The sequence below is a fragment of the Perna viridis genome, chromosome 5 (assembly GCF_037379345.1).
Source record: "Perna viridis isolate PV_CMFRI_1.1 ecotype Kerala chromosome 5, ASM3737934v1, whole genome shotgun sequence".
In the NCBI taxonomy this organism is placed as follows: Eukaryota; Metazoa; Mollusca; class Bivalvia; order Mytilida; family Mytilidae; genus Perna; species Perna viridis.
The window spans coordinates 48677445-48698856 of NC_142449.1; the positions used below are offsets into that span (position 1 = coordinate 48677445).

General features: G+C 32.9%; 1 protein-coding gene across 2 annotated transcripts; it reads left to right on the plus strand.

Moving 5' to 3' along the window:
* The first annotated feature begins 946 nt into the window (after positions 1–946).
* LOC148618058 (arrestin domain-containing protein 17-like) lies at positions 947–21209 on the plus strand. 2 transcript variants are annotated; one of them, XM_088585909.1, is made up of 9 exons: positions 981–1229; positions 1502–1528; positions 2997–3129; positions 5979–6101; positions 8859–9079; positions 10815–11009; positions 14876–15085; positions 16085–16292; positions 17468–21209. In XM_088585909.1, the coding sequence occupies exons 3-9, from the start codon at positions 3015–3017 to the stop codon at positions 17656–17658; spliced, it is 1263 nt and encodes a 420-aa protein (XP_088442035.1). In that variant the 5' UTR covers positions 981–1229; positions 1502–1528; positions 2997–3014; the 3' UTR covers positions 17659–21209. The 2 variants fall into 2 exon arrangements, with proteins under 2 accessions (XP_088442034.1, XP_088442035.1); XM_088585908.1 differs by lacking the exon at positions 1502–1528 and having other exon boundaries at positions 947–1229.
* Positions 21210–21412: the final 203 nt, after the last annotated feature.

Genomic DNA, 21412 nt, shown 5'->3' on the forward strand with positions numbered 1-21412 from the left:
GGTGCTGAAGGGATGTTGCCACAGATGAAAGGAAAATTAACAATTCTGAATGAAAAGTCATCACGTTTGTCGTAAAGTTTGGATAGTTTTCCTTTACCGTAGGAGCATAAAGGTCAGCACAAGGTCTCGCCAATCAGTTCGTCTCTTTGTCTTTGTCTCTGCCTCACCCTATGTCATCTGCAGTTCCTCGAGTTCGTTTTCTGTCTTTTGCCAGGTTGTTTTAGGTTTTCTTCTTGACCTCTTGTCCTGTGGTGTCCATTGCAGTGCTGTCTGGTAATACTTGAGCTTTCCATTTTGAACACATGACCCAGCCAACGGAAATTTGTTATATTATACAGATGGACAAAAGGTTGCAATTTGATATTTTATTGGGCAAAAATAGTCTGCAGATCCGTCGAAGGCAGTTGTGATGAAAACTAGACAGTGTTCTCATGTCGCTTTTGTAACTCTCCAACATGATCCTGTTACTGTTTTTAAAAGTCCTTGAAAAAGTCATAATGTATATCTATAGGAATGTTTGTTTGTTTTTTTCCCGTCTACCCTAATTAAGTACATGTATGTTCTTTTCTTTTGGGTTCTGACATCTCAAATTCTTAAGTTTTCTACCCATTTCAGCCTTATACTGTTTTTGGTCTTATTCAAAAACCCTTTTACATTTAATGAATCCTATTCTCAAAGCAGGGTAATGAAATCAACAATATAAAAGTCGCACGCACCTATTTTTTTTCCTAATCGCACGGACACCTATATAAATGTTTTTCGCTAATTCATGAATAACTCACCTCTAATATGGTTATACAAAAAAAAATACTTCGGGTGAGTCGGGTGGCCACTGAGGTACGCCAAGAGTGTAATGTACACTGTGGTAATGTAAAGCCCCTTGGTATGCTTATTTACAAGCGTAGACAATAATGTTCCGCACCCGGTTCCGAACCTTAACTGTGGCGAAAAAGTGCAGGGACGAGCTTGCTACAAAATTTATAAACAATCAATGAGGAAAAATATGCACATGAATTCATTCATGAAGGTCTAGAATCAAACCAAGCGCATCAGACAGTGACATTTTAAAACTAATATCAGAAGCAGTGGCCTGGATCGGTAGGGAAAACACCACAGTGTAAAGCAATATACTGACTATATATAAATATCAACATACCTGTTAGTCACGGTGCACGAGTACTATAAGTCAAGTGACCGTTACGTGACCTTTTGATGTCTGCCTAGTCTAGGTAAGTTTTCATACAAATTATGACCAGATGCATCTTAGTGTAGATCGGGTTGAAATTCTTGGTATGCGCGGGAGTTGAAGGGAATTTGACATTTCGCAATGGAGATGCTAGTCATGCACAAATACACCCCTATCGGCATACATCAATGCTTGTTTTTACCTGGGACTTTATATTACACTCCCTGTTTTTATTAAGTGAAATACAGCCGGGGGTGTATTTTAGATATTAAGTGCTTGAATACAGGTTACACACATTCCATTTGATTTTTGTAGATGTAGATGTTGAAGCACCTAGGCCGGGTGAGTTATTTATGAATACAACACATGTCTCAGATATGTACAGATATGGTGTCATTGTTATCTCATGCACTAATTGCAAATTTTAAAGTCCTTTTACCACTTTTATTTTGGTCAGAATCTAACATCACAATCAGATTTGAGAGCTATAATGTATATATTAAGTTTAAATTGTGTCCCAATTGTTCAAGGCGTATCTCTACTGTTGTTTCATTGTTTACTTACTAATTGATGACATTTGACATATTAATAATGATTTGAAATCAAAACTTTACTTTGGTGGGGAATATGTTAATCTGTTGATGTTAATTATGTCAATTAATGCATTGTACCAATCCAGACTATACAAAATAATTCAAAGAGAACCAACCAATCAGAAAGGTTGTTACAAATTAAATTAAATTGTATACATGTACATTTATGTACATGTAACTGTATTTCATGTATTGATCTCAGTTCTAATGACCATTTCAAAGGCGAGACAATAACTATAACATGTCTAAAGGAGCAGGATTAATAAATATACTAAATTTTGTTCATCCAAACTCTTTTCTTAAATTAAATGCATTAAGAATATTAGATAAAGTTACACTATCTAATTCTTAATGCATTTGACTGCTTAAATATGGCTGGTCTCTTTGTGGCATGCTTGTCTTGAATGTAGAAGTCATATTTAACATAGACTTAAGTATGAGTCTGTCTAAAAATCAGGCAGGGGGTGATTAATTATTTCTTAAGATAATCAATGAAACCATTCAAACACATTTGTTACGTCATAATAACAACTCTTCTTGCATAAAATTCCTTGGATCTATACTAAATAAGCTGAAATAATTTTTGACTGAAAATTGATATGATTGTCCTTGAAGTATGAGTGTTAGGAATTTTTATCCAAGGAAAAACATGGCTACTTTTACAAAAATAGAATGTTCCTTATCGAGTCAGATTAATGAATCAGACTCTTTAAAGCCTCTAGTTTTGTAACAGATTTCTCAGCTTCTACTATTTGGTATATTGCTTCTGCATGATGTTTGTACTGTGTCTCTCTTTCTCATCTTTGACTGAAATGGTTGAGCGGGAGTATTCTTAGCACGACATAGTGTGCAACATCTTGCTAACATTTAGGTATGCATGATTCACTTATCATATTCAGCTTCTGCTTGGTTTTAAGGCAGAGCTGTAAATGCACTTAAAATTGGTAGTCACTGATTCTCAGTCAAGTACTTTATATTTTATGGATAGAGTGATGTCTGATGTACTCAAAGTCAGAATAATGTGTCTAAGTAGGGTAACATGGCTTCTTGCAGGCTGGTACATCCATAAAATCTGGCTCAGCATGCTAGAGAATTTCAAATTAGGGTATGCTCAATTGACTCAACATTCTTCTCTAAGACCTCATTTAATATCTGACATAGGACGTTGAACGAAAATCAATCTATCAATTATTACCACTGATATTTAATTTTTGTAGATATTGTAATTAGAAGAAATGAAGCTGAAGTATTTCTTGATAGAACTTGACCGTCCAGACAAAGTATATCTGGTAGGAAGTACCCTGAGTGGGGTGGTTAAAATCAACTTTGAAGAACCTACCAAACTCCAAAGTAAGTAATCTGTACATTGATCTCAAATTCATTTTGAAAAAGAAAACACTTGATGTGTAAATTTTTAACTCATTAATGATAGTGGGAGTCATTTCTTTTACATTTTTATTGCCCAAACTAAGTACTAAGATGTTTGCGACTGCAACACAAAGCAGGGACATACATTTAAGAAATGCTACATGTCTGTTAGTGAATCCATCAAAACATTCTAAGCAATAAACACCCTCATACCTACATTTCTTTTTGAATATTCTTAAAATTTATACTAAAATTTGCTAAGTACTACCAATAGCTTTAACAAGCTTGTAACAATGTGCTGACCAATTATTTTTGTGAGAATTATTTCACTTTGAACTTAGAAATCTCACGTATTTTCATCCATATGACATTAATTGTGTGCATTTAGGCCAACATTTCTTTTTTGAAATTAAAAAAAAATATACTATAGGTCTTTACCCACAATAGCTGGAACAAATTTGAAAAATTATGTTGATTGATCTCATTGAAAGAGTAATTGCCCTTTAAACTTTGAAAATATTGCTTATTTTGCTCTCTGACCTTACTCTCTAATTTTCACAGGATTTATACTTTAAATTATAACCAATAGGTGATCTAGATTTTATCTAGGGATTCAGAATTCTTGACTTTTGATGAGATAAACATAGAAATGTGGATTCAACTGTGAATTATTTTATGTAGTTTTATTTTGTTTATAATGGGATAATGGGGTTCAGTGAAGAATTTTTTTTTTGCATGGGAAGAGGATGTTTAAATCCAAGTATGATTGAATGATGAATGATTGATTCATCTGAAACAGTTATCTCTTTGTCAATTATTGAAACAATACATATACATGATGGTTCAGTCATTGTATTTCAACTGCTATGACAGCTTGAGGGATGACTAAAAAAAGGTGGGTGTCAAAATAATTATTTCATTACAAGTGTTAGCTTTCTTCCAAAAAGGCCTGCCTGACCTTAGCAGTAATTAAAATTGGTTTCATGTTATTATACCCCCCACTATATAGTGATGGGAGTGTCCATCCGTCATTCTGCCCATAACAATTATTTCCCTGGTGTCACAGATTTTTTGCCTTCTACTGGAATGAAATGATAAGATATTTGGTATATGGCTGACACATGATGACTTGTATCTTGTCGCTCTTTTCCAGCTTTCAACTTCCTGTTTTCCAAGCGACTTAGAATTTTTACTTCCAAGGACAGTATTTGGAAATTTTCAATTGCAGATATCTCAGCACCCATTGGAAGGAATGATTAGAATTTTGGTATATGGCTTTTACTTGATGACTGTCTCCCCTTTCCAGCTTTCCCTTCCCCCCCTCCCCAATTTTTTTATTCGGTTCTATACCTAGCTAACTATTAAGATTTCTGTGTATATGGTCATTTTTGGAGGAGCAGGGTATTTAGATGTAGTGAGCATTGCTCACATTTTTTTTATTTTATATTGGTTTTGTGTGTAATTTTTAGAATCAGCGTTTTATCAATAGGAAGTAAATAGAATTTTGGAATAGAAATTATTTCGATAATTAAGTTTCATTGAATAATTGATAAATTAACATTGGTAGTCACATTCAAAATGTGACCTTACCCACACCAATAAATGGTTATGATTTATTGCATAATGGTAGCTGCATTCCAGCTATGATAAAATAAACAAGGTCAACCACTCTTTCATGCAGTTATTAAAATCTGCACACCCATCAAAATCAATTTAAATTTCACATTTAAAATGTGTATCGTTATGGATTAAATTAAAGTCAGTAAATTTTTTAAAGAAAACCAGATAATGATTACCGAAGAAGAACAATCAGTGCATATAATAGTTTTTTTTTAAATGCTACAGAAGTGTTCATATGTTCCTCCAATATTTGTTTATATCGGAGACAATATATATAGTACATTGGTGTATAAACATTATGCTCTGTTGAATATTTGTCATTTTACTGCTGCTAAAATTAGATTTCCCAAGTAAATTATCTGCATATGCTAAAATTACTACACCAAAAACTGATCAAAAGATTTATTCACTGTATCCCCTGCAATGTTTTGGGGTATGTAGGTTTCATCCAGTCTGTTTGTCTGTCTGTCTGTCTGTCTGTCCAAACTGTTTTTTTTAGCAGTTTCCACCATTGTTATGACACTTTGTTTGATGTAATATAACAGATGTGCATACTGACAGGAAATCATGTTTGACAAAAGTTGTAGAAATGATGGTTGTCAAATTAAGGCGTTTTTTTTCAAATTCATTAAAACTTGGCCTCATGTGTTGTCTGCAACTCTTCAACAACCTTTTGCAGGATTGTTAAGAAATTTAATGGGGTGTTAATGGGGATTACCATATTAGGATGTGCATATTGTCGAGAATTTATGTTTGGCATTTTTCAGCAGAACTTGGTCTCATGTGTTGTCCGCATCTCTTCAACAACTGCCTGGATTGTAGTGAAACTCAATTGAGTGTAAAATTACCATATGGAGGTGTAATTTATGTTTAAAGTGAATTTGCAGTCATATTCTGTTTTTGTGTTATCTACAAAAAATAGTACTGATTTCAGTTTGGAGTTGGATGTTTTAGAAATGGCAGCAAAATTGTGTGTCAAAAGTCCTTTGACTATTCCTTATGTAAATTGAGTCCAATATAAAATCATGTGTCTGCATTGGTCCTCATATGTACAGGATTCAACAGGCTGCTTAGCCTAACGATGTCTCATGAATCTGTATTAAAAATGACTGTGTATATGAATTTCAGGGTTAAACAGAATATGTTTTTGGTTCATTGGATATCTGGGTATGAAAGAAAATTTTTAATTTTGATGTTTGGCCTTTTTGTAGCGATAGAAATTAATGTGACAGGGAAGGCTAAAACACATTGGAATAAGGATGATATGTCGCATGATGATATTGATTATTATGGTAAAGAATACTACATCCAGGAAAATATTAAACTGTATGGAGGTAAGTCCTATTTTTTACTATACCCCCGTCTTACTGTTTGTCCTTTCTCCACCCATCTGTCTGTCTTATTTCTTATGTTAAAATTTTCTTTGCAGCTTCTTGTCACATCTGCATGACACAAGCTTAATAGAGATGTATGATATTTCATCTCGGGTGACAACAAATTTTAGTTTTTGCTGACAGTCCAGTTTATATTTGACCATATACTAAGCTTGGGTGCTAGAGTATCACTAGTGGGCATGGACTCATGGATTTCTTGTTTTTATATGGCCCCAAAAATTTTGTGGTAGTATAATGGTGTCATGCTGTTGTTGCCTGTCATCATCCATAAACACTTGGTTTTTGTGCTATAACTTGAATATCAGTTCGTTGATATTTATGAAATTTAATAATAAGGTTCTAAACCAAGAAAAAGGTTGGTATTGATTTTAGGGGTTATGGCCTCAACCATTTTAGAATTAGGGACCAAAAAAGGGTCCAAAAACAAGCACTTTAAAGAATTTAATTACATAACTCCAGTGAAAGAATAGTAATGTCTAGGATGTTGGTCTACAATATTTTACATCACAATAATCAGACTGGGATTGATTTTGGGTGTTAAGATTTGAATATTTTAGTAATTAGGGGCCAAAGAGAGGGACAGAAATATGCATTTTCCTGTAATAACTTGATATTAATCAGAGATGTGGTAATTGTAATTGTAATTGTTATTCAGGTGTCGTTGATTACATTTTTTTAAGTAACCATTGTACTCATTTATCATTCAAAAATCTTATTAAGTGTAATTTAATTTAATTGATTACTTTTCAAAATACTGTGTAATAATGATTACATTCTAAATACAGTAGATCCAGATATGATCAATGTATTAAAATATAATGTTCCAAATGGTTCAATTCAGTTTTCAAATTTAATAAGTAATTATCTTGTTAAGTATTACAAAATGTGAATAAATTGTAAACAAATGTATTATTTGTAGAAAAAATATTTGAGAACTGTCAAAAAGTTCGCAATGGAATTTCCAGACTCGCTGATACTCCTGGGAATGGGTCATACTTAGTAACATGGTTTTAAGTTTATCTTTACAATATTTCTGTAATTTCATTGTATTATTGTTCAATGTCTACAGTACATAGTCGAGACATTTAATGCTAGTTTATCATTCAATTTTATCATTAGCTCTAAACATTCCAAAATAGAATACAAGTTTTTTCACGTTATTGTGTGCCTAGTTGTACATTTATTCCATTAATTTTTATTTGGTAAAATTCATTTGTTAATAAATCAAAAATATCTCCCTAAAGGAAGATGAAAGGACTAAATTTATTATTTAATAAACATTTTGTTTGACATTTTCTTACTTGCATTATTATACAACGGTATATGGAATTACATGTACTTATGAAGTTGTGGAAATACTTTTCTCCCATTCATAGGCTTCGTTCACACCGCCCGAGCGAATGATTAAAAATTTGTAATTTCCTGCCAAGTGCCAGGAAATTAAAATGTCATGCAAAGACTCCCATGCTTACCATGTTTACAGTTGTTATTTGTATTGTTGATCAATTAAATACTTGTTGATTTACGAATGTTATTCCTATTTTAAAAGATTAGTTGGTAGTGTATCAGCTAATCATAATGGTAGCAATATCGATGACGCAATAACTTGATGACTGGAGGGGAGGTCTTTATTGACTGAGTTGAATTTGGGAGAATTTAGGGTGTTGTTTTAATTATTTTTATTGTTTTATTCATGGGAGAAACATATTCTCCCTCATTTATCTCAGGATTAAAAGATTTCTCCACTCTCGGTAGTTAAATTTTAGATTTTAACAATCTGGAGTGGAGAAATCCTGTAATCCCCTTGAGACTGAAGGAGAATCTATATATCTATAACAGTTCAACAAAATAAAGAATCCGACTTTAGTTTAAAAGGAATAGAACTTTTCATGATAGTTCATGCACATAACTGGGATAAGATACATTTTTTGGATTATTTCAATATGTGGAAAAATAAAAGTACAGTGTGCTCTTCCCACCACTGTTATATTTATAATACGCCATATAGTTGGAAATACAAATAAAACATTCATTGTAATCAGATGTAATCATGATTACTTTACTATTAGAAATACTGTAATATTAATTGTAATTTAATCATACATTTGGTTGTTAAGTAATTGTAATTTAATCAATTACTGTGATTGTAATGGAGACCAGCTCTGCTATTAATGAAGTGATCTCTTTAAAGTTGTACTACAAGGTGCTATACTACCAAGAGAAGATTAGGATTAATTTTTAGATTTGCGACTTGAGCCTTTTTGGTATAAGGCACCAAAAAGAGGCCTGAAAAAAATTTTTATTTATGTATGGACAATAACTTGAGTTAAAAGTGAATGGAGCACATAAATTTTAATACAAGATGCCATAAGATAAGGTTGGGTTTGAGAGATTTTAGGTTTTAACTGGACCCAATTAGGGATAAATCTTAAGGACAAAAAGTAACCACTTCAATTCTCATCAAATTTTTATCCTGTGTCAAGTATCTAATAATAAAAATCAAAATTTCAAAGCCATATCAAGTTTGAATGGTGTGTCCATACTTGCCCCAACTGTTCCGGGTTTGACCTCTGCAGTCGTATTAAGCTGCGCCCTGCTAAGCATAAACCTACAGACATATTATATGTGTAGAGTTGGATTATTATTTTAAGAGAAGATGAAGATTGTTGTCATACTAAAATACTTGTCTGTTTTTAGATGCCTCAGGAGAATCTACAATGCATCCAGCAGGAGACTTTTCCTATCCATTTACTGTACAGCTTGGGAATGAAATTCCTAGTTCCTATGAGGGAAAGAAGGGTTACATAAGATACACTACGGAAGCCAACATTACAAGACCGTGGAAGTTTGACCAAGGATATAAACAACCGTTTACAGTCATCCGCCATCTAGACTGCAATAAGTTTCACCAAGCCTTGGTAGGTATTATACATGTACTGTAAATAAAAATCAATTCACTCATACAATTTTACTCACTTGTGATTGTGCTTATTTGTTATTGCACTTTGTTATTTCATCACAAGTTATCTCAAGTTTGATGTGTAACATATATGTAACTAAATAAGATTTTTACTTTTTTTAATAACTTTGTTACACTTTTTGCCTCAGTTATGGAAGAGTAAACAAGGGAACCAAGGTTATAGCGGTAATCAAAAGAATGTAATCCAGCGACAAAGACCGGACATGGAAAACAGACATACACAACAAAGAACATAAAGTAACTAAAATCATACATACAAAGTAACAAAAGCAAATGAGCAACTCGGACTCCACTAAAAACTGGGAACATAATTTAATACTCTTACAAACAAGTCAAAGGTACATAGAACGCACATGTAAAATATGATTTTCAAGTTAGTTTGTCAACTCCTTTCCTGATAAAAAATCCAAAGCTTTCCAGACCATTAGCCAAATGCTTACGGCCATAAAATCCAAGTCAAGTTAGATTTGTGTATACTGTATTTACTGTTCATGAGCTGTGACCTTTGTACACCTAAAATAAATTAGAATGTGGTTTTTATATATGATATCACAATGCGAGGTTATATGTGATCTGCAGATAAACTTTCTGAAGTCAATTATTGCAAATGTCACTTTTTTGGAACAACTTTGTAATAATATCTAAGTTTGTAATACTTGTATCTGCATGAATATTTTGAAGATAGACTTATATCAACAAGCAGAAACTGAATATCACTTGAATTCTAATCACATGAGATTAATTTATGACAAACTTAAAACTTATTATAGCCCCAGCTAGGTTTCTGAGCACCATTTAGTCGCCTTATACGACAAGCTTAGCGCTGCTGCAGGCCTATTCTTTTAACACCCGGACCTGCACGGGGCCCCATTCATCGGGTGAAGCTATGATAAGTTTAAGACTAGTTTAATATTAATAGGGTAATTAATTGGAGTGAAATGTTATCACAATTGCTGAAGAATGCCTAAATTTAACGAGTGTGCGGAACTTGTTCACACATGAGTTAAATCCTCGAGCTTTCTTGGTACGAGTGATCATATTTTGGTTATTCACAATAACCTATTTATTGTATAGATCTTCATTGTAATTTATCGATATTTTCAACATGAATTGTAAATTCTGTGATTGGCGGATTGATATTAAAGTTGTGACATTTTGGCGGGAGAAGGCCATAGAGTGAAATTACCGAATTTATTTTGCAGTGTGAATTACTGAAATTTTTTACACTGGGAACATTCAATCAAACACAGCTATCTATATAATAATATATATAGATATGATATCAAATTTTATATGTAATACAACATGTATTAGAATTACGTTGTCCGTCCGTCTTTCAAAATTTCATCACAGTCATCTCAGCTCCAATTGAATGGCTTGATTTCAAGGTTGATGTGTGGCTTTATGTAGATGTAGCATATGTATTAACCAATTTTAAGTGCCGTACAATTTCAACATCCTGTTTTGTTGGACTTTGCTGTTTTTCACAATAAGGAATGGTAGAGAAAATTTTCATCACAATGGATTGATATCAAATTTGGTTTGTGGCTTTATGTAGATGGTGGCTGGCTTACTTCTTGCATTAATTTTGAACTAGATTTTTTACATAGAACTATACTTTAAACCTTACCAAATATTTTTGGATACAATTTAGAACTTGTTTGTTTCTTTAGAACCCAATTGTTGATAGTGTGGATCAGAAGATAGAAGGATTTTTTTGTTGTAAATGCAGCGAGGAAGGTATGATGACTGTCAAACTAAACATCAACAAAACTGCCTATGTACCTGGGGAGCCTCTTGTTTATGAGATTTATGTGGATAACAGAAGTGACAACAATGTTGAAGATATGGATTTGATACTGCGGCAAGTAAGATATTCTTTTTTAGATATTTTTCTTTTCCAACATACTGCTGTCTGTCTGTGCACCAACATTCAACAACAAAAGTAACAAAAACAAGCATTTTATAGAATTTAACTGTATAACTCCTGTGAAGGTATATGGATGTCTGTGTCATTGCTCTACAACATTTTGTACTACAAAAGTCAGACAAGGATTGATTTGGGGTAAAGACTTGAACCATTTAGGGGGATTTTCCTGATATCAAGATATGAACTTCACTATAAGTAATTGGATTTTGTTTTAAGACTGCACCACAAGGTGCAAGTGTACCATTAGGAACCAAAGGAAGACTTGAATTAGTTTTGGGGCTATGACATGAAACAATAATGGAGTTAGGGACTTAAAAGGGACCAGAAACAAGTGTTTTCCTGATATCTAGACAGTATCTTAATGGAAAAGAAATTGTCTCTCTTTTAAATTGTACTAAAAGGTGCCATTCCTCAAAAGGAAACTGGGATTGATTTTGTAGGGTTGCGTCTTGAGCCAATTAGTAATTAGGATCCACAAAGCAGCCCAAATCATGAATTGCTCTCATTTCTGGATGATAACTTGAGTAAAAGGGAATGGATCTCTTTGAAATTCTGCCACAAAGTACCATGCTGTCAAATGAAGGCTGGGATTAATTTTGGAGGTTGTGACTGGAACCTTTGAGGAATTAGGAATAAAAAAAGGGTCAAGTGTCCAATTACAATAAATAAAATCAAAGCTGTATCTAGTTTGAACGGTGTGTCCATACTTACTGAAAGAGTAATCAAGGGAACCAAGGTTATAGCGGTAATCAAAAGAATGTAATCCAGGGACAAAGACCGGACATGGAAAACAGACATACACAACAAAGAACATAAAGTAACTAAAATCATACATACAAAGTAACAAAAGTAAATGAGCAACTCAGACTCCACTAAAAACTGGGAGCATGGACCAGGTGCACCGGTAGGGTAAGCGTCCTTTGCTTTTCTAGAAACACCCGCCGAGTTGCTCATAAAAAGTCAAGTCCAGGGTAGACAAACGAGGGAAGAAAAGCTATGACCCGTTGAATAAATCAGTTCTCATGGTGCTGATAGATACACCATAACGATCCAAGAGTTCATGATAACGACCATAAAACTTCTGTAGTGATGACTTCAATCTTGTAGCAACATAACCCTGCTTCAGAAGCCTATTTGTTAGCGTTCTAGGGCAATACAAAAAGTCTGCGTAGTTTCGGCAAGCTCTGGCATAACGTATGAGTTGTGATATGAACAACACTCCATATGCAGGAGCCGAAGGGATGTTGCCACAAATGAAAGGAAATTTGACAACTCTGAATGAAAAGTCATCAAGTTTATCGTAAAGTTTGGTCAATAGTTTTCCATTACCATCGATTTCTAAGTGTATGTCAAGATATGAGGCTGACTTCACAGTGTCTGTAGTATCCTTTATCTCAAGTTCTTTTGGGTAGATGCGATGTATCAAATCCCCGAAATTAGGATTGTTTAAAGATAATACGTCATCTATATAGCGGAAACTGAGATTGAAGGATCTAGCCAAACAATATTCTTTCTTTCTGATAAGATCAGCTATAAAGTCAGCCTCATAAGAGTGAAGGAATAGGTCAGCAAGTAAAGGAGCACAATTTGTTCCTATTGGAATGCCGACCGTTTGTTGAAAGACACGTCCACCACACTGGACAAATATGTTGTCAATTAAAAATTCCAGCATTTTGTAAACATCTTTTTCTGTATATTTGGAAGATGATTTGGAATAATTTCTTACAAAGTATGAGGAATCTCTACCAAGAACTATATATTTGTATCTAGGTGTAAACAACGATATATAATGTTTTTAAGTCAGGATTTTAACTGAGTATGGGGAATAGAAGTATACAGTGTTGAAAAATCATAGGTTTTAATGCTGTTATATTCAGATAATATTCTTGAACTGATTGTCTCCAAAAGATCTTTCGAATTTTTCAGGATCCACATTAAATTAATTCCACTAAGGGAGTAACAAGTATTGTGGTAGGACTGTAGACCCTCTTTGACAGTTGTGAGTATAGAAGTTAAAAGTTTTGAAAGAGGTTTGGTGGTACATTTTGCAGATCCAGCTATGAAATGTTGTTTGTATGGATTCTTGTGAAGTTTAGGAATCCAGTACATAGAAAATAAATCACAATCATCGTCCTTGGTAAAGAGACCAAAAGAGGATAGCACAGATTTATGGTTTTCCACAATCTCTTTTTTGGAGAGAGTGGTAGCAGTGTAGGCCTTATCACTGCTATTATTTTTTACGTCTACCTCTGATAATAAACATTGGATATAAAACGTTTTGCAGACAAAAACAATGTTGTTTTGGGCTTTGTCTGCTGGTACGACAACATATTTGTCATGTATAGTAGACAATGTTTTTGCTTCATCGGGGTCTTTGAAAACTGATGTAGTCTTGGCACTCATTGACCTGCTTAAAACTTTCATTCATTTCAAAATTAAAGACCTCGCGGCCTTTAACCACTCTGACAGAGAATCAATGTCTTCTTGTTCTCGTTTTATCCATTTTCTTGCATAGTCCTCGACAGCATCCATAAGAACTTTAAAGTTATAATTCCAATTTATGGAGTGTGGTTCACGGTACTTGGGACCTTTAGAAAGGATATTACGCAGAGATTCGTTTTCGATAATGGTTAAATCTCCCGTAACGATGTGACCAGAAGGACCATATTTGAATGGTGAGGTTTTGCAAGAACAGTCAGGTGGTTTAGCCTTGAAGTCCTCAATCTCGAGGTTCTGCAATAGCATATTATAATGGAAAATTTTGGATGCGATGGGTGAAGTATAGGAATATGAAATTATTGGTATGGATTTGTCTTTGAAATATGAGGGAATTTTGTTGGTAACGTTTTTGTGATGGAGTATGTTAGCCAAATTAATTGCATCTATACCTTTGTTGACTAATGGTAGTGGAAGAAATGATCGTTTTTCTTCATCTTGACTTTTCACACAAACTGGTTTAAAGAGTCTGTGGAAACCAATCTCCAAAATGATGGCAACAAGTCTGTATAATGATGAGGTGGGGTCAGAAACAGGAGTGTCAAGACTTGTTTTGTAAAGGGAGTGTAGTAGAGTGAGAGGTATAGAATAAAGTTTGGTTCTAATGTGATGAAGTTCAAGAGGTTTTTGTATGAAAGGAAGGAGACCATCTATGGAGACATCATGTAACTTAGGTAACGTATAGTGGCGATGGCCATGACTCCTTTCCCGTCTTGGATTTTTGTCACATAAATTTATCACATTTATGCTATTATTATATTGGCTTGAAAGGTTTCCTATACTTTTGATGTTGTCATCGCATCTGTAAGGTATTGCAGTACCTAGTCTGTGTATCCAGTACTCCTCTCTTTTCCTACGATAGTTTTTACTTAGAATGGGACTGTTCGTAGGATGGTAAATATTTTCGAAAATACGAACTTTCATGGAGATGATTGAATGATCTTGTTGATTAAAGTGTTGATAAATTGTCGGGAATTTGGTGGTGATAATTCCCAAATGATGACCGCACATTCTTTTATTTAATCGTTCTTGCGTTTCTCCGACATATATTAAACCACATAAGTTGCATTCTAATCCATATATTAAGTTTGTTGATTTGCAACTTAAGTCATTGTGACTTCTTGTATGGAAGGTTTTGTTTGTAAGGGAATGAAACTGTAACACAGGGTTTTACTTTTGCGGTTGTATTAAGCTGAGCTTGACAAGCATTTCATTTTAATTAATAATCTTAAAATGCAGCAATGATATGATACATTAAAAGATTTCATTTTAATCCAATTTGATTCTAAACTAAATATTTCTTTCCAGAATGCCACATTTGCTGGTGAATCAGATCGAGTATTTTCATCAGGAAAATTACACTACTACACGAAGAAAGCAGCATTCAAGCTTTTCAATGAGAAAGTAAACATACCAAAAAATCAGAGTCAGACGTTTAAAGGAGCTGCCACTGTACCTGCTCTGCCACCATCAATGCTAGAGGGATGTAATATCATTGAACTGCAATACAATGTTATAGTAAGATTTCTTATTGAGGCCAGAATGTCTAAAGACCTACTGTACTCATTTTCACTTTTTTTGCTGGGGACAGAAAACCGCGAAAAACTGTACCTACCAAATTGATTTTTAAGACTGTATAACGCTATCCATTTTTTGAAACTACGAAAATTGATACCTGCGAATTGACATAAACCATGAAAATTAACATGTTTACAGTATTCTTATAGGGTTCTTCATGCAGTTTCATTAAAATTTCAAATGTCTTTGTCAACTGTTTCTAAGGTGTTAAATTTTAAAAAGATGCCAATATAGTAGTGATAAATAGTGTTGATTCACATTATAACAAAGATTTATAAGGTCTTAATTAGGCACTGTTTCAACCAAGATATACAAGGTATGCCTTGTACTGTCTGAAGAATTGATTTGTTTCACTCACAGATGAAGGTCTGAAATAGCATTACATTCTAATTTACTCATAACTTCAATTACTAGAATAAGCACCTGAAGAATTAACTGCAATACTTTTATATTTCCTCAGCTGCAACATCTTGTTTAGAATTAATAAGGCTTTGCATCTCTCAGTATCCATTCAGATATTTAATGAGGCTGGTGATCTGATTTTACTGAAATTTTGTAGGGTATCCTACATACAGGTACTTTATCACATTATTTATGTCACATATTTACATGAGTTACAGGAACTCTAAAACTTGCAATTAAACATTACATTGCTGAATCAAAAATTACTTTTGATGAGACCAATAATCTTGTTTTGATTGGAGTGTGTGACATTGTTTTTCATTGGTCACCTTACTTGAAAATGTCCATTTACAGAGAAAAAATGGGTCTTTTAGATAAATCTTATTTCATTGCCACTTTTAAAGTACTCAAATCTATAAGAATTGGGCAAAATTGAAAAATAATGATTTTTTTTTTCACCATATGATTCACCCACTGCCTGATTCTTGCAGAGAATAGCACTTAATCTCTTCTTAAATGTACCTCTCTGTTTTACAGCTTGTTGTTTACAACAGTTTTACACCTGTAAAGATGAAACATGAAGTGATCATTGGAACAATACCAACCAATGAGGGTGGATATCAGTCTCCAGCCCCGCCCACTATGCCAGGAAATCCAATAGGTTTCCAGTCACTTGCTTCTGCAGATTATACTTCCTCTCCATCTGACATTGGTCTATCAGTACAGCCTTCTGCTCCAATGGGACGTAAGTTTACTACAGTACTAATGGAATGATATTTAAACAGTAATGAAACCCCCTGTGTAGGAATCATTACATTTGTACATCTGTCCATCCATCCATTTGTCCACATTTTTTGTAAGCACAACTAACAGCTGAAGGGATTCTGATTTTTTGGAAGGTTTTTCATTACAATTAGATTTATGTTCAGGAAGGAATATAATAACTGTTAGATGACTGCAAAGGGAAATAATCATACTATGTAAAGTAATTTTATTTGTGGGTTGCCAATTTTCATGGATTTTTTGGTTGACTCAAACCTTGAAATTAAATTTTGGACAAAATTTTCAATTTATTTATACTCTGGGAAATGTCAAACCATAATTTTAAGAATCCACAAACCAACAATTTGTCACCAATCCACAAAAATTAATATTGATGAATGAAAGTATTTTACAGTAAATGGGAGATAACTCTGCTGAAGGGTTTTATTTTAAATATTTTACTCCATTTTAAGCGGGGGTATTCTCATTTTCACTTTACTGTATTTTTAGTTGATGACTGTATAGAAGTTAGTCTGGAATCATGATCTCATGGTACAAAGATACTTCAGTTCAATTATAAATGGGTTAAAGAAATACACTAACTACATTTTTCTCCACATATTTTAATTGGCCATTTCTGATTTATTGTTTACTCATTTGATTTAGTGGTATTGGACATTTTGTGAATATGATGACAAAGACAACCAAAAACCAGCATTTTTCATTCTCATTATATTCTAAGGGACTGGAGATTTCTTGATTTTACTTTGATGGATCAGGCCCATATGATATAATGAGAACAGAAATGGTGAATATGTCAAAGAGACAACCCCTCTGGGATGAAAAATGGTTGCTCATGGCCACCCATTAGTCTTCAATAAATGACAATGACACCCTCACACTATACAGGGCAGGTTGCAGTTGGCCCAAAAACAACATTATACACAGGTACAGCAAAACTCCCATTTACAGTGTATGTTTATAGGCAGATACATGATACGGTTACATAAATTCTTGTTGGTGTTAAGATTTTTTTTAAATGTAGGCAGTTTTGGTTTTCCTCTGTAATTTTTGAAATTATTTCTTTGAAGCATTCTGAATGTGGAGGCAATTCAACATTTAACAATGGAAAAAACGAAAAAAAATTCTTTGTTTCAGTGCCACCTTCCTATGCTGAATGTGTGTTTGGCAAAGTCGATATCAAAGAGAAGGAAGACAGTGACCATACCACCTCTCAGACCGGATGGGCCCCCTCCTACACCTATTATGATTGGAATCAGAGAACAGATTATGGTGGACCTAGTCCTATAGCTGTTACACAGTCTGCAAAGTCATATGATGACATTTAAACTAATTGAAAAGTGCTTATTGCTTCAGTTTCATATTCTTATTGTATAATAAATCTGAGTTTTTGGTAAGTAACAATATATACTGCTTTTCTTTGACCGTTTTTATTATGATATTATGATTGAAGGATCATTTTAAGAAAGTAACAGGTGTGATTGAATTTAACCAGAAATTTATGACAGTTTTACATACAAATTAAAGTTCAAGTTTTTATGATATTTACTCCTATTCATTTCTCCTTGTCAAATCATTGGTTTAAGTCTGCTTTACATGGAAGTAATTAATGCATAATTATTTGAAATGACTGACGGGTCAATTGCTTTGTTTTTGTTATCTTGCTTGTATGTTTTAAATTTAATGTAAAAATAATGTTTTGAAAGTTCAAAGGGCATTGTATCTTGAGAAAGTTCATTCTCAGTGTGTAGAATCTCATTGAATTATTATGACCAGGGTATGATGGAGTCTCACTGTAGTTAATTGTTAATAGACTGAAGAAAAACAGGCCTATAGAAAGTGAATTTTATTTTGTCTTAAGCTAGTATTTTAGCTTTTTTTTATGCAGCATCTTTGAGGTTAATTTATATGCTTAAAAATATTCCCATTATATCGCTGAATGAAAAGGAAAATTCTCTGAAATGATTTGTAAAACTCTTACAATGGCAATTTTTCAGGATGCGTTTCAACAACTTTTAAATTGATGATGATAACTTTTTAATCCAAATTTCATCTTCATTAGACTTGACAACAATTTTCTGTACATTACCAAAACAAAATTTTATAATGGCTGAAAATGATGTAAAAATATCAAGGTTTGTCCCAAATTTTCCTGTCCTAAGAGAAACTGGATAGATATGTGGTTTACATTGGCCCTATGTTAAACACAAATACTGGAAATGTGCATTGTTCCATGTTGTTGTTCTAGCAATGCCACAATACAGTGGGATCTTTTATGAAATTGAAACAGAGTATACATGTATTTTGAGTTTGTAATGTCTTTCAGAATTATATTGACATTAATTGGTTTGTGACATCTTGTCTAAATGGAACCTAAAAGTATAACAGAAATACTGCACAACTCTCATGGTAAATTCTGAAATAATTGTGATGTTTATCATTGTCTAGAAATGTGATTAGGTAGCAATCCTAATAATGGAATTTGCATTTTGGAGTTTTAATATGAATAAAGCAAGAATATCTTTAAATTTGCAAAAACTGAATGCATCTAAATCAACTGCAGATGTTTTCACCTGTGTAAACCAGACACCTGCCATAACAGATAATGTCAAGGTCATTTAATATCAGTTTTGCTTCATTGTATTGAGTAGACAGGTTTATTTTGAATGACAAAATTATAATTTTTGTACATTTGCCAAATAATGCTTCATCTTCTATGCACTGTATATATTTTTGACCAAAGCATTATTTATATTTCTAGTATTTTTATAATATTTCTTAATTGAAGCTGATATTATAATACCTCTGTTTAATGTATTCTATCAGAAACTGTACTCTCCAATTGATGTAAATTTGAACTCCTTAAAAGTGTCTGTGTAATATATATATATATGTTCAATTTTTTTATTGCAAGATATTAAATAAAATTCATTCAGTTGGTTTTTTTTACAGAAATTGTTAAATTAAGAAATGCATTAATAATTTTAAATCTTACTGATTTCTTTTATTGTTGTTCTTTGCATAGCAAAATTGAACAATTTGTGGGTATGATTATATAATTACTGATGAGACTGAAATTGAATTGATAAAACTTGAAGTGGAAATTTATATGATTTTATTTCTTCATTTATAAAATTAATTTCCTTTTAAATTTCTGAATTTATAGTGACACAACCAAAAGTACCACTTATGATAGTTTATATATGATTGCCATTAGATTCTCATATGTAGCTTACATATGATTATCATATGTTTTTGAAAAAAAAAAATGGGATTCACATATGTAGTTGTGATTATCATATCTACCGTAATCTGAAACATATGCTTTTAAGGTTTTTATTTCATTTTTTCTCAGATTTATCTGTCAGTCCATAAAAAGTTATAAGTCCATATAAAGTTCTATGGACCACCTCACTTTAAAATAAAATCGTGAATTATTAGTTTTAGAAGTTATATATTTGTTCTCTTTTCTGCAATATAATACAGCAAATAATTGATGATACACTTCAGATCAAATTGCAATAAATATGACCCTCAGTATCATAAACTATTTGCTGAATAATATTTCATGTAATCAAGTGATAATCCTATGTTGTATATCATATTATTTTTATGCGTGACACTTTTTTTCTGTGTAGAGTTGAACACTGGGGTGGATTCAGACACTTTGAAAAGGAGGGGTGTCAGTTGAGGTTCTTCAGAAAAAGGGTGTTGCTAGGACATTATTTGCCATTTTTGTCAATTTTACACAAGACAAATTTTCCATGAAGAAGGGGGATGCAAACCCCCTACACCCCCTCTGGAACTGCCACAGGGATAGTTGTAAAATAAATGAGGTTGATACAAAGCAGAAAGTTTAAGGTTGTTTTATAGAACTCACCCAGATTGATTATGTTTTTGTTTAATAGTGGAATTAACCTTCATTTTACAATAATGTTGGGTTTAGTGTATTTGTTTATGATCTATTTACCATTTCCCAGTGATGTAATAACAATTATTTTTTATTTATTTTGTGTTTTAATACATGAATATTGTTAAGAACTCATCAATGCATGGTCAAGTAACTACGTATCTCAATGTTGTTGAACAAATATTTAATGTTCTTATGTATACCTCATGATACCAAGAGTTACTTCCCTTCACATGATTAATAAGCATAATCAAAAGTTAGTAAAGAGGAACTGCAAAAGTAGGCTAGGATCAAACTTTTCTAGTCAAAAAGTCCTAAGGGTAAAATTAGTCCTGACTCCATAGTAATGATGTCACTAAAGAAATCAGTACTTATAACAAATTTGACAATTGCGAATTTTTGTGAAATTGTTTAGAGCAACAGATGTTACTGTAAAGGAAAGACAAGCTATTGGTATGAAAGTCATATACCAGTAGTTAAAAAAAATATCAGGAGAAAAAAACTTTGATCCTATCCCCCTAAAATAATGTGGTTTATCCCATAGGTGTATATTTGTTGTCCAGCCTTCCTTTGTCTGTGCATGTGAGACTCATAAGAGATGTCAAGAAAGCTAAAATGATCATGTTTGACATCAGAATGAGTTTTTTTATTTTTCTTATTCTTTCATCCTTGTTCTATGTAAAAGTCTGTATTTTATTCTATTTTTATATCTGAGAGGGGAGCTTAGGGGTGGTGTTTTGGTGCAAGGACTTGTAACCATGGTTCTCAGAAAGGCTGTTTGTTGAAGTTGTAATAATTTACAATACATTTGATGGTGCTTTACCCTGCAAATATAAACTTGTTATGCTTTTGTGCTTTTATGTAATTTATTTCTTATTGTTATTGCTTTTATATGCTGTTTTTCTACAAATTGAATGCTTGTACTAATTCATTGTATTCTAATTAAAATGGTGTTGCCATGCTTTTAAAGCTGTTTAGATTTTATTACTGGTATGTTACATGGTTATTTAATAATGAACAAATTTAGATGGTTTGATTTAAAAGAAAACACTGTTTTACTTTTGAATTTTATTGGATGCTGTCAGTTCAGGAACTATTGCAGTGTATTTTTATCACAAGTTTCCAGTAAGTTTTGGGTGTATAAGAATTACCCTGTTTTTCTGTCCATCCTG